We start from the raw sequence: 22043 nt of genomic DNA on the forward strand, positions 1-22043 counted from the left end.
ACTCCAGTACCTGGGTCAATGGAGTTTGCTTTCCCTGCCCTTTTAGCACTTTCCAGTCAGGAGGAGATAAGCCTGCTGCAGTGCTGTGAGGGGTAACACCACATTATGGCCACGGGTAGCTCCCAAACCAAGTGTTTCCTCATTTTCTTTTGACTTCCCTGCTAGTGTGTTTGATCGTGCAGGGCTTGATGTAATGCACACGAGCTGCTGAGTCACCCCTGAGCTGGCAAGGTTTTATTGTACTCTTAACCCAGTATAGAGTGTTTGGTCCTTAGGCAGGCAGGAGCAAAGCTGGTGCCTCTTGCTTCCTTCTGAATCATGTCAAGGCCAGCCTGGGGGAGCCACTGCTGTCAGAGCAGGTTCCCCTACTCTTCAGAGGCCATGTGCTGCAGGGCAGCGCCTCCAGGCTGGGCCGTGGCAGCACCCTGGGGATGCTCCAGCAAAAGCCTCAGTGTTTGGAATCATAAATGTGCTGAGTTGGAAGGCATACATCAGAATTTAGTCCACTCCTGGCCCTGCACAGGACACACCTTGTGCCTGAGAGCATTGTCCAAACACTTCAAGGCTGAATTCTGTCAGCCTTGGTGCTGTGACCATTTCCCTGGGGAGCCTGTTCCAGTGCCCAAGCATCCTCTGGGTGAAGAACCTTTTCCTGATATCCAATCTAAGCCTCCTCTGATGCAGCTGCATGCCTTTTCTCAGGTCCTGGCACTGGTCTCAAGAGTGAGGAGATCAGTGTCTGCCCCTCTGCTTTGCCTTGTGAGGATGTTGAAGATTACAGCGAGGTCTCCTCTCCTCCAGGCTGAACACAGCAAATTATCTCAACTGCTCCTTATACAGCTTCCTCTCAGACCCTTCACCATCCTCGTGGCCCTTCTTTGGATGCTTTCTCATAACTCTGTTTTATATTGTGGCACCAAAACTGCACACAGCACTTGAGAGTGCACCTTGTGGGTCCTTTTGGATTGCAGCTCATTGTCAGTACAAAGTAACATACTCTTTATACATTATATAGATAAATAGTAAAATTATGTTATTTTCACAAATATGTGAAATACATTTTTATGAATAAGACCTATACATTTTGTACATCATAAATTTGTCTGTGTCCTCTGGAAGATTTGCTTTAGAAATTGTTCAAGAAGGATGGAGATGTCTTCTGTTTTTCACAGATTATTTTACATATTGCAGAGTTTAGAAAGCATGTGTAACTTTTGTAATATCAGTGCTAATGGCTCTGATGCAAATCTGCCTTGAAATGGGATAAACTGCATTCAACTGTATTGAGCCCTGAAAACCAAGAGCTGGGCACCACAAAAGCAGCATTTCAAGCAGGCCTGAATAAATGAAATAGAGTATGGCAGAGTATTGGGAATCATCTGCTGGCTTGTGGACAAATACACGCTCCATCAGGAAATCCTGCCTTCAAGCCAGTTTTGCTGCTCTGCTGGTGAAGTGACAGCTGGACCCACGGGGTTATTTGTGCCTCTGGCAAGGAGCTTAGAAACAAGGCTGCAGGCAGGTTTCAGATAGCTGTGAGCTCCAGGCTCTAAGTGCTGAGTTGCACATCCAGCCTCCGCCTGGCAAGGGCAGAATTTTATTTTCAGTTCTGTTGAGATGTAGGTGCACAACCCGACTGCCTGGCTCTGGGCAACTGTGCAGCTGTGGTGACCCTGCTCCCCAAAAATGCAAGGAAAAAAGGGATAAAAGGAATGCAGCAGGAGCTTGTGCTGGTTTGTTCTGGGAGAAGGTTGCCCCTGCCCCTTTAATGCTGCCTTACAGTCGCATGCTGGGAATATTTGTTGCATATCCGCCTAACTGCTGATTGACATATACAAGACAATAAACTTAATTAGTTAAAATCCCCTGTGTTCTGATTGACTGCCAATGTCCAAAGTCCACCTGGAAGGACGAGGGAGATAACGTTTGTAAGGCAAGGCTATCTGGGCTTGCAGAGTTATTTTTTCAATTAATTTCTGCCTAAGGATTGGCTGTGATACTTATCCACTGGCAAACCTAGTTTCAGATTTCAGCTTTAAAATATAATTGGCAGCTCAGCAAATTCATAAAATTGATCCCCATTCACACTTATTTTTGGCTTGCGTTAAGAATGTGCCAACCTGGAACTCTAAACTTAACCCCGAGTGACTTTCCCTGGGCTGCTGCCCTGAAAGGAAAGCCTGGCAGCAGCGCCTGGGCCCCGGCCAAGATAAATCCTGAGCCGCCGATGGCAGGGCAGCCACAGCTTGAACTGCAGGTGAGGGGAGGAATAAAGAGATGGAATAAAGGGTAGATTTCTTAAAATGCCCCCTTTCTGAAACCTGTTTTTCTGCATTAGTCTCTCACTGCTCCACAGCCTGACGCTGCTGCAGCCTCTAAGCGCTGCTGTGTGCCCTGCAGGGCTGCCTGAACACGAGCCGCAGGCTGAAGCCAGACGCGTGTGGCTGGATAACACCGCCGCGTTTCGGGCCGCAGGACGCAGCAGAATTGGCTCGGCCGGGGCGATGGAGCCTCCCCCGCGGTTCCTTCCAGCCTGCGGAGCCCGCGGGGCGCAGTGCCCGGCGCTGCCGCTCCCGAGCGCGGCTCCTGCTGCCAGGATTTCCCCGAGTGGCCCGGCCTTGGAGAGCAGAGCCTGCTTCTGCTGCTACCACATTGACACCTGGTGGTGGGCTCGGCATCGTGGCTTCTAGAAATACGTTCTCGGTGCGTGTCCTGGTGCGTGTCAGCTGCGGGATGTTCCCTAGAGGCTTCCGTTTGGCTGTGGGCAAATTCAAACTTTAGAACATCCAAGAGCAGAGTGCAGAGGCTGACCTAAACCAGTGTCTCCCAGATAGCATCCCCACTTGCTTATCGATATCATGGAAGATGAACAGAAATAACAGAAATAACTTGATTATTTTTTTTACTAATGTAGAAAATTGGATTCTCTGCCCTTTTTTCCATAATATTATTTGACTTCAATTTAAACTGGTATTCATCTTTTTTTCACCTTTTGCAAGGCTTAAATATGACCTGGGGAAGATGCTTCAAAGATTTAAAGATCTTCCATCTGCTTCTTTAAGTGAAGCCAGGGCTCCAAATCCACCACATGTCATACATTACGTTATGAACAAAAGGATATGCAGATGCTGAAGTTCTCCGAGAATGTTTCCCTGCTGGAAATAACATTTTTACAAGCTTCTGTATTCGCTTCAGCCTCTTCCTAACAGGACCTCCTGTGGGGAGAACTCAGTATTTCTCATTCTGATGATGGTTTTGAGTAACACTTATAATTGTCTGCCAATGGCTGTGTGTATTTTGGCAATAACAAATCTGCTTCCCTGCTAAATTTTCCTTAGCACCACTTTTGGAGTGGTGGAGGGGTAGACTGCAACCTTTGCCAGGGCATCATGGCAGTTCTTAGGATTTAGATTTCCCTGTAGCTGGAGAATGTGGTATTATTTAATGAAGTGCATTTTGCTGTTTATGAGTTCAAGTGGTAAAAGCCACCACATTCCTCTGGGCTTCTCCTGCTGCCCCCCTTGGCAAGCCTTGGCTGTTCTTGTAGGCAGTTGTGGTCTCTGCACAGCTTTCTTCCCAACCATGCCAGGAGAACTTTAATTCCTGTAGTAAAATAAAATCTAATCTGGAAACAAAATCACCAGACAGTGAAGTTATCTTTGTCTTGACTTTGTGTTCAGTGTTGTAGTTCATTTGGTTACTACAGCTGATGCTGCTTCTTATTTAGCACTTTTCTCAGTTGTTTGGAGTCTCTGCAGATATTAAATTACAGATTCTAAATTCAGCAAGCTGAGAGCCACACGAGAGCTGGGCCTCTTTGCTCACTCTTGCAAGCGTGCAGATGGGTGGCAGACACCTTTTTCAGTCTTACTCTGCACAGCAGTTCCTTTCCAAGGTGTGTGACATTCAGTACTAGCTTCTTCAAACTCTCTATTCATTAATTCTGTTTAATGTCTTTTTGTTCTTTTCTTGAGAAAATCTACTTGTTTGTTCAGTGTGGCATTTTTTATGCCATCCATATTTTGCTCCCTGCTCCTAGTTTATGTTTTTCTTCTGCCATCAAGTGTGCTGATGCCCACTTGTCTTCTGTGGATGTGGATTACTAACACTGGAATCAGCAGTGTTAGTAATTCCCTTCAATGCCCAAACTAGGGAATTGTAGGTGCAATGGAAATCCTGAGCCCAACAAGGATGGGAGAAGAAGTGGAAGATGAGGAAACTTTGACTCGGGGAAAGAGGAGGAGCTGGCAGTGTGGTTAGGGTGAACAGTCCTGATGCCACCATTCATGCACATCTTTCCTGACGGCACTGAAAGCCCTGCCAGCCCTGCAGGGGCTGTCCTGACTCTCTGCTCGCTGCCTCTCATGTGCTGTCCCCACACATGTCTGTGTTCACTCACTGCTCTGCTCCACTTCCACGGCTCTTTGGGCTGAATTTGCAAAGTCAGCACATCAGCACATCTCAATAAAGAGCTCCTCTGAGCCTGCTGCAAGACTTCAAGGCAGTGAGCCCAGCTGGGGGTGGAGAAGGGATGTGGCTAAAATACTATAAAATATCCCTTTGCTATCAATTGCAAGTCATAGCACTTAATAATGCTAATGGTGCTGTAATATTAAACTGTAATATTAAACTCTTCTCAAACATTCAGAGCATCCCAGTCCCACCAGTGCATGGGAGATAGATCCCACAGCAGTCGTGTGTGTACACGAGTGAGTGCAAAGGTCTGTCACACTTGCTGAAGTACAGGCCTTGTTCTTCCCAACATTTTGTAAGGCAGAGAGAAACCGTGTTCTATTTTGTTTTTGTGATTAGTTCAAATATTTGCTTATAAATTGTGCCAGCTCTTGTGGGAGCTGAGTTAAAATATTATCAAAACTTCTCAGAATAGTTGGCAAATACAAGTGTTTGATACCCAGCAAGATTATCTGCTTTATAGACTGTTTTGTGGCATTAATTATTATGGTACCTCAGCTCAGCACATCGATAAGCTTGTCACCCATGTTCTGCAAAGGAGAGAGTTCTGTATTTTAGAAAAGGTGGTAGGAGGTGCACTGAGGTGCCCAGGACTGCAAAGAGCACCCTCCTTCCCCCTTCTTATGCTGAGGAGCAATTGCAGGGCTGACCCAAGACTTCCCAGTGAAATATTTGTGTTTAGTTTCCCTAGCCCCTTGCAAGGGAGGGTGTCTCTGGCTTTCTGCCCTTTTGGGAAGGGCTGTGTGTAGAGAAAGTAAGAGGATTTTTTCTCTGGCTCTTTCTTTTTTTTTGCCTTTTTTTTCTGACTTTTTTTTCCTTAAAATGAACTTGGCAACTCTGTAAATCTCCCTTGGGAAAGCAGCCCATCTCCCAGAAGATTGCTCTCAGTGCTTCCAGCTTCTTCTAAAAGAGTCTTGACAACCAAACAGCAAAGAACATCAAGGGCTTTCTCAGCCTGTTAAGATTTATGGGTTCATTTGCAACTTGGCAGCGAGAGCTGGCCTCAGATGCATCTCAGCAGAGACACCAAATAGCAACAGCCTCTTACCCCCCTGTCCAAGAGCTGCTGCCTTCTTTCTGTTCACAGCCCTTTCCCTTGCTCCAGGGGCTGACAAAGGCAAATAGAAATCCCTGCTCTGGAAAGTGCAAAAGGCCCTGCAGCAGGAGCTCCTGAGCCCCATGTGCTTGTGCTGTTGGAAACAGGGAAACACTCCCTGTTTTCCGTGGGCTCCTGGCCAGCAGCAGAGTTCCTCCCAGGCAGTGACACAGCGCTGCTGCTGAGCTGCCCTTCCAACAAAATCCCCATGAGAACAAACCCTCTGGTGAGCACAAGAGCCAAGAGAAATCAAGTTCTGTTTAGCACCAAAGTTTGATTTATTTTCTCAGACACTTTCTCAGCAGAGTGCACATTCTATGTATTTTACAAAAAGATTCCTTTTAAAAGGAAAAAAAAATATTAAACATTGAGAGGGTTTTGAGCAACCACCAAATTCCTGTGCATCCTCAAAGGAAAAGGAGAAAAGTTCATGCACATCTCCAGCAAGCCAAGGGCACCATGTAAAGGCAGTGTGCCAATTTTTCTATGGATTTTTAAATGCTTTGTGTATTGAAATATGTAACGTGCATGCCAGACATGAAAATTAATGTTGACATGTACAGTTACATCCTGCTCCTTTGCTGTGTGTGTGTTTTCTGAATGCTGCCATTTGGGACTTCCTTTGTTTGGGTGGAAGGTATTTTTCCACTCAGCATCACACTTTGTCTCTATTTTTTGAGGCATATCACAGAGAATTTTTTCCATAGTTTTGTTTAAAGTCAGCTTCTAATCCTTATGTAATATGTAGTGGTTATAAGCCATTCCAACAATCCATAAGACATATGGAAAATACTGTCACATTCTATGAACAGAAGTCATACCTCCAAAATCCAAATTGATGTTTCTTGGAGCCAACCACAGGGGCATAAGAAATTGAACAGACACAGTGTACTTATTTTCTGCAGATTCTTCAAAAATCATCATCAAAAAAAAAAAAACCAAAAAACCAAAAGCGGGTGGTGGTTTCCAGAGGGAAACAGGTAAAACTATCACAGCTTTCAAAAAATTCATAATTCATAAGTGATAATGTCACTACAGGTAAATTACTGCTACCTTTGCAAAAGCAACAGAATTCCAGCTTCTCATTGAGGACTGTGTTTAATTCCTGTCTGGAACTAACAACCCTGTACTTCAGAGAAATGGGATACTGCAGGGTCAGAGAGCTTGAAAAACCCACCTGAATGTTGAAGCATCAGTTCTAAGACAACTGGGGGAAAAAAACCCAAACAAAACCTAAACAAAATAACAACAAAAAACCCTCACCACCTAAGTAAAACCCAGAAAATAAAGACATTATTGAGAACAAAGTGTTATAGATGAACATTTTATAATGCGTTAAAACATTTTTAAAACATGTCATACTGACATACTTAAACTTTGGTATAATGCCAAAAACCCTTCAGGATCAACCTTCCTAATTGAATTGAACCTGAAGCATTTGGTGGAATAATGCAGAGATTAGCAGCTTTACAGCTTACTAAAAATCAAACATGTCCTAACAGAACAGAGTTTACTGTATAATTGCATTATGGGGCCACATTTGGTAATTAAGGGTTAAGTCAACAATAGGTTTCTTATTCAATACAGGAGAGACTTTTAAGCTGCTTTTTTTTTTTTCCTTTAGCATCATCTGGACTTCTGGATTTTTTTAAATTACCAGCCCCGAGCCCTCAGTCTACACCAGGACTTGAATTGAAGATGACTTTCCTGATTTGATTTATGCTGTGTGCATCCCCTTTCTGAGAAATGTACCTGTGTCTTCCTTCAGGAGCTCTGGAGCACCTCCAGCCCCTCTGCCAGCGGTTCTGTGTGAGCTCAGCATTGCTTTAGAAGCACGAGATGCAGCTCTGAAAGCTCACTGGCAGCGGGTTGGGCTTGAACCAGGTGATGACAGGGACCCAGAGCTGCCTTCCAGCAGAGAGCACAGCCCCGTGCTGGGGGAACAGGCCAAATCCCCTTCTGTGCTGGCTGAGCAAGCACGGCTCTTTTATGGAAGTTGAAGCACAGGTTAGGACTCTAAAAACACATCGAGTATTTTAGGGTGTTAATGAAAATCTGTGCCATCCTCAATCCAGGCACCAGTGAGGCTCAAATGCTGACAGCCAAGTAACCCTGAGCCCTCCTGTTCTCCTTCAGGGGAGGTGGAATGCAATCCCACTGCCGTGCATGACAGCTTTGCCTTGACTTGATGCTTATACCTGGAGCAGCTGTAATCCTTGCCACAACACCCTCTAAAAACAGTTAGTTAAGCCTCAGAATAGCATCTTCTTGCCCTGGGACTTGTGCTTTTTGCAAATGGTTTGCTCTGGAAGTTTCACAAGTTGCTGTGTCTTTGAATCATTAAAGTCCAACAGGCAATATCATAGAATCACAGAATTGTTTGAGTTGGAAAGGACATAAAAAATCCTGCAGTTCCAACACCCCTGCTGCCATGGGCAGGGACACCTTTCATCAGACCAGATTGTTCAGGACCCCATCCAACCTGGCCTTAAACACTTCCAGGGATGGGACATCCACAATTTCTCTGAGCAAGTTCCGTCTCACCACCCACACAATTAAGAATTGCATCCTGAAATCTAATCCAAACCTACCCTGTCTCAATTTGAAGCCATCCCCCTGTGTACTATCACTGGAGTTCCTGATTTAGAGTCCCTCTCTGGCTTCCTTGTAGGCTCTCTTCTGATGCTGGAAGGTTTTTATGAGGTCTCCATGCAAACTTCTCTTCTGCAGGCTGAACAGTCCCAGCTTCCCGAGTTTGTCTTCATAGGGGAGGTGCTCCGGTCCCCTTATCCTGGATACTGGGGTACAAAGTCATGACCTGGCTCATCCCACCGTAAGGATAAGGGGAGCAGGGCTCCCTGTGCATGTTTATTTGCCGGGCAGAGGGTGGCCTTGCAGCGGGGGTGGGCCAGAAGTCCCTGTAAGAGGCATCGGAGTAAGCATGGGATTTCTGGAATAAGCCCGTTCCCTTGCTGGGCTCCAAGGACAAGGGCTGTCCCGGGGGCTGGCTGGGGATACGGGGCTGGGGCTGGGGCTGCCCGTACGGGGGAAGCCCGTGGGGGGACAGAGCCGTGCCCTGCGGCACAGGAGGGCGCTGGGTTTGCAGGGCCTGCTGGTGCCGAGCGCCGTGAGGGAAGGAGCTCCTGCGGCCTGCTCCGTGCCCGCCATGGCGCTCCTGGGCCCAGCCACGCTCCGGGCACAGCCCGCCCTGCGCCCTGCCCTGGAAGGGACAGCGGGCACAGCCGGGGCACTCCAGGGCCTCGGGGTGATGAAGTGCGAGCAGCTTGTGCCTGAGGCCGTCCATGACCGCCGTGTCCCCAGAGGTGCACCAGGACCAGCCGCAGCCGTAGGTGTCCTCGCTGATGGACACTGCCGACATCTTCTCCAGGAGCGGCTCTGGCTGCGGCAAGCGCTGCTCCAGCCGCAGGTCAGAGCCGGGACTGCTGGGCCAGGCCCGGAATGCCTGCTCCGAGCAGCTCCCCTGGGCCCTGCCTGGGCAGCGGGAAGGCCCGGAGCAGCCTCTGGCTGCCCGCAGAGCTCCTGGGCAGGCACCGCACGGTGAGCACTGGCCCCTCTCCTCCTCTTTCCCCTTTGTTTTGGCCCTGAGCTCATCAGCAACTGAAAGCTGAGCTTGATGCTGTCTCTCTGGATGGTAAAATTTGCATTTATTGCCATAGGTGCATTTTTTACCTGAAAGGATAAAAACAAATCAGACAGAAAGTTGTCACTAGCACCAACATCAATCCACGCACACATCACTTCTCCCCAGCACTGGGTGCGAGGAGCGCAGAAAAAAGAGGAAGTGCTATTTTCAAACTCAGTACGGTTGACTCCAGATTTAAATATTGCTGATATTAATAGCAGGGTGAAGCAGCAGTGAAAGGAAGTCTCTGCTATTTTGGAGGCGTCTGATGTTCATGTTTCAGTTCCTGCACTCAGTGGGCTGGGAGGTCTGCTACTATGAAAGGTGGCTTTAAAAAATAGCATAGGGAATTTCCTCTGAGAAACTTGCGTGTTTCTGGGGGGCTGTGGGGAGGGGAGAGAGGGAGAGTGTTTGGATGGCCATTCCCAAGTGCTGCAGCAGAATGCACCCCACCAAGTGAGAAGTGTGTGTGGGCAGGACAGTCAGCACAGCCACAGAGCCTGTGTGTGCTGTGTGCAGGAAAGGATGGAGGGGCCAGAAACATCTGCTGCCTCTGCTGAGGCTGGAGCCACTCAAGCAGGAGGGGGAAAAAGCATCACACCTTTGAGCAACCCCAACCCAAGTGCCTACCACACCAAGCAGGACAGCACGTGGCAGTGGCCCCTAGCCGAGGGAAAGCACTGCTGGGAAGCAGGGGACAGGTCACAGCATGGGGAGGAACTCACCGTAAGGGCAAGACTGCCATTTTTTCTCAGGAAGCACTGGCTTTTTGCTGAGGAAGTTACTTAAGGTGGGTCCATGCCGGCCTAGTGGATCATCGGGAGGCATAAACCTGGAAAAGTAAAAAAAGCCATGGGTGTAAGCACATGTCTGTGCACACTGGATGTCTCAGTGAAGTGCATTTCCCCTGGACACCTCAGCTATTAGGAAACTGGGGAGAGAAGACAGGTTAGTATGAAGAGACTGAGAAGCACTCAGCTCAGCCTCGCAGGCGTGGTGGAAGAATGAAAACCTTCTCTCAGCAGGGATGGTGAAGGGCCAGAGACCAACTCCTTGTCTCTTCTAGCAAGCTACAACTGCAGAAACACAGGGAAAAGCCCTATTTTGTTGTGTAGGGGTATTAAAAATACTGCCAACCAGCCTCCTCTCATGGATTTAATTCTGCTTCTTACAGGAAATAGAAATTAGAATATACCAGTCCTTGGTTCAACATCACAAATTGGATTGGAAAGATGCAAAGCTGGTCACTGATGCTGCCATTCAAGGAGGAAAGTTCATAGAAGAGTGACATGGGAGGTTTTAAGGCCAAAGCTGAGGGAGTAGGACACTCAAGAAACGAGATAAGAAAACCTGCAGTAAATTCCTTTCATAAAAAAGCTCATGTGTTCTGCTACTGATGGGAGGCACTCTGATGCTGAAGATGACTTGGCCCATAATGTTTAAATTCTAAATTGTATAACATCATCATCTCTTACCTGTTACTGACAAAAGAGTACATGAGCAGTCGCTGCTCAATGAACCATTTCCACTCGGGGTTCTCATTTTGGAGATCCCGGTAGTGGTCATTGGAAACAATGACTCCGTCCCTCTCGTAAGCAACTTTCACTATGTAGCGATCGTCGTAGCAAACCACCCTCTTGCCTTTCACCTTCCGAGAGGGTGTGTACACCAGGATGGATTGCTTCTCCAGCTCCTCAAGGATGTGCTGGTCTGGTGGGGGGATTGGCAGAAGTAGATGAGGGATGCAAAAAATAAAAGAGAAACTAATTAGTTATGACCAGGTCTCAACCATCTGCTAGGAACCTACAGGAATCTAAAGATATTTCAGCACTTTAGGAAACTCATGGTCCAGTTTTCAAATGCAGTGATATCTGGTGGTTATTTGGCAACTTGAAAATGAGGTCTTTTACAAAGAGGTTTTAACTAACCTGTAAATTTTGAGACACCCTTTTTTGATTTTTAAGTGTTATCTGTAAAAGAGTGCCTTGAATTCTACACCAGAGTCTGATACTGAATCCCTGCAGTGCCCTTTTTACCCTGCTAGATGCCAGAAGGCTCATAACCAGCCCTGATGGAAGCTTTACATGGAGATAAAACGTGTGTGATAAAATACATAAATAAACTTCTTTTGCTGCTGTTGAGGACACTCTGACCTCTTGCCATTCCTTCTCTGCAGGAAGGCAGACCCGCCTCATCTGCACACACCAAGCTGCTGGCACAAACCTGGCTGATTTCCAGACAAACTATCATTCCCCACAAACTGAGTCTCACTCCCCCCCACAGATTTCTGCTGATGCATTTTCTTCTCCTGGAAGGGGAACCCATGCACCCTCTGTGTTGGGTAGCAGGCTGACAGATAATAGTCATGCAGTAATGAACATCACTGTCTCCTGGCAGGCCTCAAAGGCTCCATAGACTCATTGAAAGCTGACAAACTCCTTCTTTAACTCAGCTTGGCAGCACCTTGTGCTTGTTAAGCAGAAGGTTTAAAGCAGTGTAACAAAGCCTTGTAAGCAGTTTTAGCTGCTAGCCAGGAGCACTGAATGGGGCAATGAATTAATGACTCATTTAAGCGAGGGAAGCCTGATACACAACTTGTACTGTGCTTGTCTTTACAGGAAAAACAACTGTACTGGGTTTCTCAACACCCCTCTGCCTCCAAACTGCTCCTAATGGCTGCCAAGTGACACCCAGGATGGTGACCTACCTGCAATGGGGCTCTCTTGTCGAGGGGGTTCCTTTCTCCACAGTGGGACAAAAACCTTGATGTAAGTGTGCCCCCTCTCTCGAAACCAATCCACCGCCAGTTGGATCCCCCAGCAGGAGAACACCTCCTTGTTTCCATGACTGTAAAGAAAGAGAGAGGATGATGAGGCAAAGCTTTCATGAAGCTTAGAGTTCTCTTTAACTGAGACAGTAATGAAAAGGCAAAATAAACAGCTTTTGTGTCATTCACCAGTTTCCAAGTAAACAACTGGCAGGGTGTTCTGGTGGGACAGACCCAAACACCTCCTCCAGCAGAGCCAAAGATTTATATGAAACAGTTTGGATACTTAAAAACAGAGGTATCCTATCCCCCATTTCTGTGACCCAAACCTACTCCTTCCATCTGTATCTGGATGGACTTAAGTTCTAAAGTACCAACAAGATCTTAGGCCTTGTCAAACCCTTCATGGTCCTCGTGTGAATAAGGATTGAGGGGTGAGAGTTTCTTCCTGCACAAGCAGAAACCCATAAGGGTCCTGTGAGAAACAAAATTGTGGGAATTTTCTTCTGTGGTAACAGGGCCATTGGAGATTTTAATGGCTGAAGTGGCTGCAGGTGTGATCACAGGGCACTCCACTGGTGATCTTTTTTGCAAACATGAGACAAAATAAGGGAGAAGAAAAACTGTAAGAGGCGGGATAGGAAATATAGAGAACCAAAAAAGGGACAAGACATCAGTGGAGATGGCTACAGGCACCTCAGGTCCACTTTTGTCTTGCTCTAGTTGATGGATCTTTTCTTCATTGCCCAGAGAGGTAGGAAAGCCCTAAGACAAGTGTTCTAGAAATGCCAGCAAGGTGGGTTCTGAAGAATTCAATACGCAGCATAAGACAAAAAATAACCTCAAGGAAAACAGCTGGGGGTGACATCCTTCTAAATGTCCCACCTTCCCTGAAAGTTCCTGCTGCTTGGTATTCACTTTTTGAAAATTTTTGAAAATTATAGCTAATAGTAAATACTTTTTTACTATATACTAATTTTACAGTGTATGTATAAAGGAAGATAGTTTATTAATTACCTCTGCACAAGGAAAGTAAAATTTAAAAATTAATTAATTTAATTAATTAATTTTAATTTAATTTGTACCCAAAGTCCTAAGTGGATAAATGCCTTCACAGTATCTACAGAATGCTCATCATCATGCTTTGACCTTTCTGCATAATATTGCCAGTCTGACTCAGGCTTTCATCACTGCAAAAATCCCTTGTGAACGACTCCTGGCTGCTACACCCACCTGCACTGACAGACCAGCCAAGGGTGATGCCACAGCCTTACATGAATCTCCCACCACCCTCCCAGGGATTCATCTCTAGGATCTGTCTACACAGCCTCATAAGCAAAGCTCTGGTTTGCACCCAATAAAAGTTTCTGTCCTGAAATGGTGACCACACAAGAAAAATAGCACAATTTGTAGGAAGAAACCTGGCTGACTATTAAGGGTTAGCAAGGCAATAGGAAGTCATTCAAAACCTTCAGCAATAATAAATGGTCTGATGTGCTTGACATATCTATTTTAGAACAGCTGTTTTGCTTTGTTTTAAAGGATAGGATCTTTGCAGGATATTCATAACATCATCTGGACTGTTGAATTGGAAGTTTGAGTGACTTTTTCAGATAATTGCCTTTAAAAGTCAGTCCAGGTACATGTTTGATGCCACAACTCAAACAAAGTTCAGCAACATCTTTCTTAAATATTGTATATATATAATCTTGTATATATATATATACAATATATATAATTGTATATATAAAATCCTGTGCAGAAAGTAAAGAACTCAAGCACAAGTGGGTCAGCCAAAAGGCTGAGTGGAACAAGGAAGGTGAGGCACCTGGAACTGCTCCTGAGCATTATCACCTAATCCAGCTGCTGCTACACTGCTACAGCCAGCCCCGTGGTCACCTGATCGAGTCTGTACATGTGTGGGAGCTGCACATCCCCACGGAACACCAGTGACTGCTGTGCCATGGAGCAGGGCCCTCGGAGCTCCCCATCCTCCCTGTGTGGTCACAGACTGGCTCCTGCCAGTCACCTTTCCCACGGAGGTGCCCTGGAGGCCATGGACCATAACCCACCCATGAGCTGCCAGAACTCAGCCTCATCTCTGCCTTTTGCCAGCAACAGGGCACACTGCACTGGGCCACAGACCTGCAGGGCCCATCTCTCAGAAAACGGAGCAATAGTTTGGCATCTCTGTCACTCCAGCAGATAAGCCATCATTAGCATCCTTTGTAAATTGTGCCATTCCAACTCCTTTGAGAGGTAGTTTAGGCAAACCAGCTTCTTTTGAAAACTGCAAGTGGTCCCATCTCCACGTGGTCATGACACAACATCAGCCAAAGAAGCTTTGGCTGAAAGGCCTAGGCCTCTGTAGCTACCACAGCTTTAAAATTAGGTATAAGTGCAAGCACTAGAGGAGATAGCAGCCTCTTCAGAGTGCAGTGAATATGGTTATGACACTTCCATTTTTCTATTAATACAACTCCATTTATTTTTTCCACCAGCCTTGCTAAACTTCCCATGGATAGGCTGGCAGCTGGTGAAATTTCTCGTTATACTGATGGAAACACCAAGTGTACTCAGATGCTTGATGAGTGAGACTGGCAAGGCAAGGTTATTTTCCATTCAGCTTCTCTGAGTAGGCTGACTGATGGTTGGAGACTGCCAAGGCAGTTGCTTTATTACCCTGGGGCATATTCCTCCTTTTCAAAACCTTGCATTCTACAGTGGGCCCTCAATGCCAACTCCAAAATGCTCCAGAAACACCAATCCTAAGATATAAGTATAAACGCTTGAGATATTTTTCTCCACACAGACAACTGCCACTTGAAGCTCTAACTTCTTGATTGTTTCATTCCTAAACTGCTGCTTCTGCTGCACTTTTACAGTTGTTGGTATGGATGATGATGGAGTTTTCTCCAGTAAGGGAACCTACCATCCCTTTCACCTAACATCTGCAAACAGTCCTTCTCTGTCAGTCAGCAGTAAACCAGAAAAATTAAAGCAAGGATACTGAAAGCACTGATCAGGCCTACACCATTAGTGTTATGTACATGATGGTAATTCGTGCTGACCAAAAAAAAAAAAAAAAAAAAAAAAAAAAAAAAGAATAAAATATAAAACCTTGAAATCCCACCAGCAAGAGAGAAGAGGATTGCTTCACAGGGTGGTGGAGCCGCAGCTGGCAGCGGAGGAGGAGGTGTGTCATTAACACACAAAGTGTTCCTAGCCAGCACAGGAGAGGGGCGTTCTCACTGGCATGAATGAGAGAACGCCCAGCGATGATGGCCCATGGAGATGTTCATCTCAGCTAGACAGGACCATCAAGGACATACATCTGAATGCGGGATTCCGGAACCGAGGAGCAGATACACATCAATTCCAGAATGAGGCTTTGTCCAGCACAGGACAGAGAACAGAGGCAACATGAATATGAAGAACCCAGAGGAAAGACAAAGGGACTCCGCCGTGGGCAAGAAAAAGAATATAAAACTTGGACTCTGCCAAGTGCCATTTGTGAACAGAGGGGATTAGATGTGATAGAAGCTGGATCTGAGTTCACCTGAGTTCCTGGGGTCAGTGCTGCATTGGATTGTTGGTGGTCAGGACTGTATATCAGTCATGAATGAATTTCATTTTTATTTTTATTAAATTGGCTGGATCAGTTTTTACCCATAACAATTAGCAAAGCAAATGCCATTCAGCACCACTTTGAAAGGCATCCAGGACAGGAAAGCTGCTGTACACTTTCAGTACCTACTGAACTGACAAGCTCAATAGTCTCCTCCATCATCCACAGACTCATTATCAAGACAGAGGTTGGAATGTCTGAGAAGAGCTGTAAAACCTTTGCCTTTCTGAAACTTAAAGCTGCTGTGCCAGGAGAGCTGAGAACAGAGCCCATGGCCCACCGTGGGTTATACTGACCCCAGCACAATGACAGAGCGGGTGATCAGCTCAGCCACACTGCCTGAGTGGGTGCTCAGTTCTTTTGCAGAGAGGCAAGAAAGACACCCTGAGGAAGGGCTTGGGTGAAGAGGCAAAGCAGGGCAGGAGATCCTAACACCTGGCTACCAAGCTCATGGCTGAGCCAAGGCAAAACAATTTTGCCCTGTTGTGTATTTTCCACTCCTCATGAGCTCCCTTGAGCAGGGAACCTCTTGGTTTTGTCTGGGATTTCTCCCTTCACCCACAAGATGGCATAATTTGCGTAGTCTCCGGTTGCTCTGGATGTGCTTGGCCACTTTTCTCTCTAACCAGAGGGGATATGGTCACATCTCATCTCACAAGACGGCTAACAGAAGGAGGAAGCCCTCCTTTTCCCTGTCCCAGCCTGCAGGGATGAGTTTGGCCCTGCTGAGTGGACAGGGAAGTTAACAGAGAAAACAGATGGATAGCCAGTGCATCCTGCACTCTTGGCTCCCTATTGCTTGGATAAACAGAGGCCAACTCACTGCTGTCTTGGGACATGCCAGGCTCCCCATCTGTAAGAGCACGTTCACAGTGCCAGGGCTGTGCTCAGAAAATGTAATTGGCCAGCATGGGTTGATGCGACATTTCCCAGAACAGAATGACTAAGGAGGAAATGAATCTCTTCAATACAAGTCAACTATCAATTCCCTGATATTTACCTAAAACGGAAGCCAAATCGAAAACCAACAAAAATTATACGAGCTGGGAAATATTCCCATTTTGTATTATTTTTGTTGGTTTTTGATTTGACTTCTGTTTACTTTTGGAGTTTACTTGCAAGACAAAGCAGTAAAACTGTGATATTGTTAGAAACCACAGTCACCTGACTTTATTTTCCCTCCCTTAGATTGACTGGGTGGTCTGACTATCTGTTCATCAGATTTTCCCTGGAAACATTTCAGGTTTAGAAATCCTAGGTACCTTTGGAAAGGTAATTTACTGGTGAGCTCCAAGGGAGAGACACTGCCACAAACAGTTGGCAGAGGTTCCCTTATAGAAGGTCAGAATGCAGAGCAAGCCAGCAATTGCATGTGAAGTGCATATTCATGGGCATCAAGACAGCAGGTCCTTAAAATCTGTGCATCAGCCAAAGAACAGGAATGAGCAATTGTTCATACATCAAATGCATCAATGCCCCTCTCACCTGAAGGAAAAACACACTTCAAGCCATCAGTTTTAAAAGTCAAAACTTCAGAGGAAGAGAGATGGCTTTCAGGAAACAAGCTTACCTCATTGCAACATTGCTGCCATCGATCACAATGGGCCTCAGGGAATCAGAAGAATCACTTTCATCTTCTCCAAGCCACTTCGGCCCCGGTGAGGGGCTGCACAATCCTCGGGCAACCAGCTTCAGCTGGGAAGGCTGAGCCTGGTTCTCCAGAGCCTGAGGTCTGCTCCCCATCCGAATCAGCTCTTTCAGCACATCATCCTCCAGGGCCTCTTGGCCCAGGTTCTCCAGCACTTTGCAGATGTCCTGCTTACCATAGCCCAGCTTGCAGAAAAAATCCATCTTGCTCTGGTGCGCTTCCACCCCTGCTGCAGAAACTTTTCTGGAGTGTGGTGGTGCTGCTTTGCTAGGAATCGAACTGGCCAGTGCCATTTTAGCAAGAATTTATGTTCCTATAAGCCTGATGATCCTGTCTTCCCAGCTGTATCCCACAGGCATCAGCTTCATGGAGGGAAAGATTAGCAACAACAAAACACAAGCATTAAGGAAGAACATGCAATCATCTCAGTTCTTTACCTAGTGCACAGCGGAGACCAGATTAGCTGTCTTCTCTCTAAGGAGAGTGTCCTGTCTTCTCTCAGCACTAAAGCATTTTTCTGGTCCGCTCTTAACTATAAAAGCACCAGAGTGTCCCATGCAATGTTCGTCACTCTGCAAACATTATGTCAGACAGGTGTCACTTTACTTGGTGAGCTATGCCAGGCTGCCTGTACGCAGACAGGCTGCATGCGTGAGCTGGTTCTTCAGACTTATCTCACAGGAAATGACACAAAGGGGATTTTCAATTTGCTATGTGGCTTCTCAGCCCGAGATAAATATCTGTCAAGTTTTACTGGACAGGCTCAGGTGCCATAGCAACTTAACAAGCATTGCAAATTTCATCCAGTAATTTAAGGAAACATGCGAAGTATCTGGAAACAGATTTATTTTTATAGTTTTCTCTTTCCTACTATGTATCTGTCTGTGTGTATAAGGACATAAATTCTGAAATTTGGTCACTCATCAGTTCTAATGATGCCTGACTACTCTTTTCCTGTTACTTGCTATTTTGGTGAGGGCTTTTATTTTCAGAGAAGCAGCTTGTTTTTTTGAAAGCTGTCAGGATGGTGCCTTGAAGCAGGTGATCCAGAAAGTGGTTTCAATTTCGCTTACGTTTATTGTCAAGGTAATTCAGAAATGAGTGTGCAAAAGTAGCAAAAAAGCTACTTCATATTCTCAGAACAGCACCACGTACATTTCTGGTCTACCCAGTGAATGAAGGGGATGGGCAGCACAGTCAGGGATACCCAGAGCTGCCCAAGCCCAACAAGCATGACACAGGAGAACATACAGGGTGACCACTCATCTGTCAAGCCAAACGCCTTCAGTCACTGTTGGCTTGCTTGCACTGAAGCATCTCTTGCCACATCGCTGCAATTATTGGTGCTACCTGGTTGAAAGCTGTGGCTGGTTCCTTTACCCACATGAGGGATGTAAGGGTGGCCGTCTTCCCTTTGCTGACTGCACTCAAATGCAGAATTAGCTGACCAAACAACCCCCTCCCTGCTGAGCCCAGAGCCAGAGCCACATCCCACCCTCCAGCTCCCCTTCCCAGCCTGCCAGCACTCCCTGCCTAGCAGTGGGCCACCCTGGGAGCCAGAAGCTGACACCATGTGGAAGAAGGCAGGGAGGTACTGGAAACAAGCAGCTGGGAGAGGATTCAGAGTGAAGCTCCCCCCCAAGGCATAAAAGCCTTCTCAGGCTCTGGGGAAGAAATCCACACTGGGTTCAGGTAATTTAAAACTGATTAGTTCGGCAGGGAAAACATGATAATTAGTTATAATTTCACCTCGTGAAACTTTGATCTTTACTTTTCTATGTGGCTTTATAAATTTCAGGTATTCTATGGGAGAAATCTGGCACTTAGTTAAAAATTACAAACAGCATCAGTAAAAAAACCACATACTTTAAATATGTCATACTTGTAAGGGGAAAAGAGTTACCATGTGTATTTTTCCATCTAAACTAAAGCATTGCTTATTTTAGTCAGTGACTCTTTTCTTCACCGTGCACTCTGTAACAATTTTTACATCTAATCCTTGTTTTTAATTAATTGACTAAAGATTAAAGTGAAAATGCTTTTTCATTAATGAAATGTGTTCTCATCTTAGGAACAGCTACCATCTGAGCTGAAATACATTGATATAATCAAATAAAGCAGAAGCAGCCACATCTGGGCTAGCACCACAGTAAAACCTGCTTCCAGGTATGGAATTAGTGGCTACAAATACTTAAAGTTTGCTACTTCATTTTTTTTAAATGCCTAGACTTTTAAAAATAAATTATTGCTAATTAAAACTTTTCTTGGTATAGCTTCAGGTTGAAAAGAAAAATTTACCACATATTTTAATTATCATTACTATTATTTTCAAACCTGTACTTCTGTCTACTCTGATGCTTTTTTTCTTCTTTTTTTCTTTTTTTTTATTTTTCAGCTCCCCCTTATCTTTTACTATCAGAACAATTTCCCATGTTAGCATCACACTGTGTTGCATGGATGTTTGTCCTGGATTTCACCTGAAATTAGGTTTGATTCAATCCTGTAGAATTTTACCTGCTGCAGAGGGGGCAGAGGCCACGTCTGCCTAGCAACCTCCAACACACATGAGCAGGTGCTGGATGGAAGTTGTTCACCACAACACTTCCCTAGCTCCATCCCAGGCAGCACCAAGCCCATGGTCCATGTCTGCACACTTTGCTTCCTTTTCCAGGGAAGCAAAGTGTGCAGACTTGTGTGCAAGCAGTGACTTCCTTTGGCTTGGTGAGCAGGGGAAGCGCTGAGCTCCGATGGCTGCCTGGGCTTGATGTGATGCAGTGTCAGCCACCAGCAGCAGTGTGGTAATTCTGCAAAGTTAACCACTGGATTTCTGCTGCAGTGTGGCCAAACATCACAAATGGGTGATACAGGCACTGAAGGGTTTTCACCACAGAGAGAATAATTTGGAAAAACTGAGATGGAAGCCTTGGTCACAGAAAAAACTGAGGTCACCCTTCTCAAGGGGGAATTAAAGGGCAATAAAATCCCTGGCTGACACATTAGTAAACAGTCAGCAGTGTGCCCAAGTCCAGCAGGTCAGCTGGCTGCTTATAACCAGCATAAAAAACATGACAAGAGGAGAAATTGTGTATCACAGAGTCCAGCTTTTACTATCACAAACAGGTTGTGAAATTCCATTTATAAACTTTATGACCTTCATTTGCAAACTGCCTAGATTTCCTCCTGCCACTTTCCTCCCTTCATCTCATCTGATCCCACTGGAATCTGTTTTTGTTTTCATTCCACTGAAAGCCAAAGTCTTCTCATTTCATAGAATAATTTATCCACAGATAATGGTGAGCCCATCCTATGTTCTAGCTTAAAAAGCACTCTCTCTGTGTTGTTGTGACTCCTCTTACAGATACACACACACACAGAGAAGAAATGGCTTCAGTCAGATTTCCAAAATTCTATTTCAATCTTAATATTTTAGAAGGTTAATATTTCAACGAGTACTTTTGACCAAAAAAATCAAAAAACCTCTTCTGTTTTTCTGCCTTTGGTATATTTTGACAGATTTTTAAGATTAGAACTTTATAAATGAGAACATTTTCCAAAGTGGTGGTAACTACTACATCTCAAATTACTTTAAAGAATAATTTTTCTTTCCACCAGGTGTTTGCTCCTCTTCCAACCAGTCAGAGTGGCACCTCCAGCAGCCTCAGGCCATAGAACCACAATAAAGACCAGCTGGACTCACAGGGCTCTTCAAAGCCCCCTCAAAGGCCTGTTCTGCCCAAGCAGAGGCAGAGGGGACACAGCCCCAGACAGACCTGGCACTGGTCAAGGCAGAGCAGGATAAGGTTCATGTGTATGCCAAGCAGCACAAGAAGCAGAGCTACAGCTCCCTGCCACTCACGCTGTTTTGCCCCTCACGCCTCGGGGCTGGACCACTTCACCCCTGAGAATGACACTGCAAACCACCTAAGACTGACAGCCCATTTGAGCCCTGCCATGTGGTGGGGCTGCTCTACCTTCACAAAAGTAAGAATTTCTATTTTCACAAATGAAAGATGCACATAACTCTTCATAAACTTGTCAGAGTAACACCAGACACTAAGAAAAGATCTGCCTCTTTCTTCCCCACCTTCCCTGATCCGTTTGCTAAAAATAATAAAGCCAAACTCCCAGGAGCAAGCTGTCCCCACAGGTAACCCCTCTTGCTCTGCATCTTACCTGGCAGCTGTTCTCTCTGTGGCCCAGCAGTCTTGTCCCACCATCCCCAGCCAGAAGCTGGATTCAGAGCAGTACCAGGCTCACGAGGAAGTCACCAGCTTGTATTTAGAGGTAAGGCTGATGTCAACTGAGGCAAATAAGTGCAGTGGGCAGAACTCATTTTATAGGAAGATTTTACTTCCTCATTTGGCAGCCATGCTCTCATATAACCATAGTTTGATAAACTTTCACTTCATTTTTCAAAAGGAAAAAAAAATAAAAGAGGTTCCTAACACATCTCTGTTCTGAGTCACAGGCAAAAATTAGTCAGACTCACTCCAGCAGGGATGCAGAACATTGGGCAGTGAGAACATTTCATATGAATTCTGGGTCAAGTGAAAAATTTTCCACCAGGGTTGCTGTACAAGTTAGCACAGACTCATTCCCATACATCTGGCAAATTTCTGACCTCCAGGAAAATGTGGAAAAAAATACTTTTTGCTTAGCACCTGATACTGCAAAGCCTCATTTAAACATTTCCATGTCTGAAGGAACCTGTTCTGGGACACTACAATGAAAAATCAAAATCCAAACAACCCCCTTTAGCCTGATGGTGCCTCAATTGAAAGACAGCTT

At 45.7% G+C, this 22043-nt stretch overlaps 1 protein-coding gene and 1 long non-coding RNA gene across 4 annotated transcripts in view; one reads left to right on the forward strand and one right to left on the reverse strand.

Moving 5' to 3' along the window:
- The window catches only part of ZC3H12D (zinc finger CCCH-type containing 12D), a 29254-nt gene extending 7706 nt beyond the window's left edge, over positions 1 to 21548 (reverse strand). Inside the window, exons 1-6 of the mRNA XM_064413681.1 lie at positions 21429 to 21548; positions 17178 to 17617; positions 11920 to 12059; positions 10688 to 10922; positions 9938 to 10044; positions 8161 to 9259 (exon numbers count right to left, since the gene is read on the reverse strand). Coding sequence (XP_064269751.1) covers positions 8331 to 9259; positions 9938 to 10044; positions 10688 to 10922; positions 11920 to 12059; positions 17178 to 17548 — 1782 coding nt within the window. The 5' untranslated portion in view covers positions 17549 to 17617; positions 21429 to 21548 and the 3' untranslated portion in view covers positions 8161 to 8330. The remainder of the gene's footprint in view (positions 1 to 8160; positions 9260 to 9937; positions 10045 to 10687; positions 10923 to 11919; positions 12060 to 17177; positions 17618 to 21428) is intronic.
- Positions 8300 to 21704, forward strand: LOC135296840 (uncharacterized). 3 transcript variants are annotated; one of them, XR_010358861.1, is made up of 4 exons: positions 8300 to 8402; positions 11831 to 11980; positions 19327 to 19421; positions 20868 to 21704. It is a non-coding gene; the product is annotated as an uncharacterized LOC135296840 (long non-coding RNA). The 3 variants fall into 3 exon arrangements; XR_010358862.1 differs by having other exon boundaries at positions 8313 to 8504; XR_010358860.1 differs by lacking the exon at positions 8300 to 8402 and adding an exon at positions 9051 to 9127.
- Positions 21705 to 22043: the final 339 nt, after the last annotated feature.

Source organism: Passer domesticus, chromosome 3 (genome assembly GCF_036417665.1).
Source record: "Passer domesticus isolate bPasDom1 chromosome 3, bPasDom1.hap1, whole genome shotgun sequence".
Taxonomy (NCBI): domain Eukaryota; kingdom Metazoa; phylum Chordata; class Aves; order Passeriformes; family Passeridae; genus Passer; species Passer domesticus.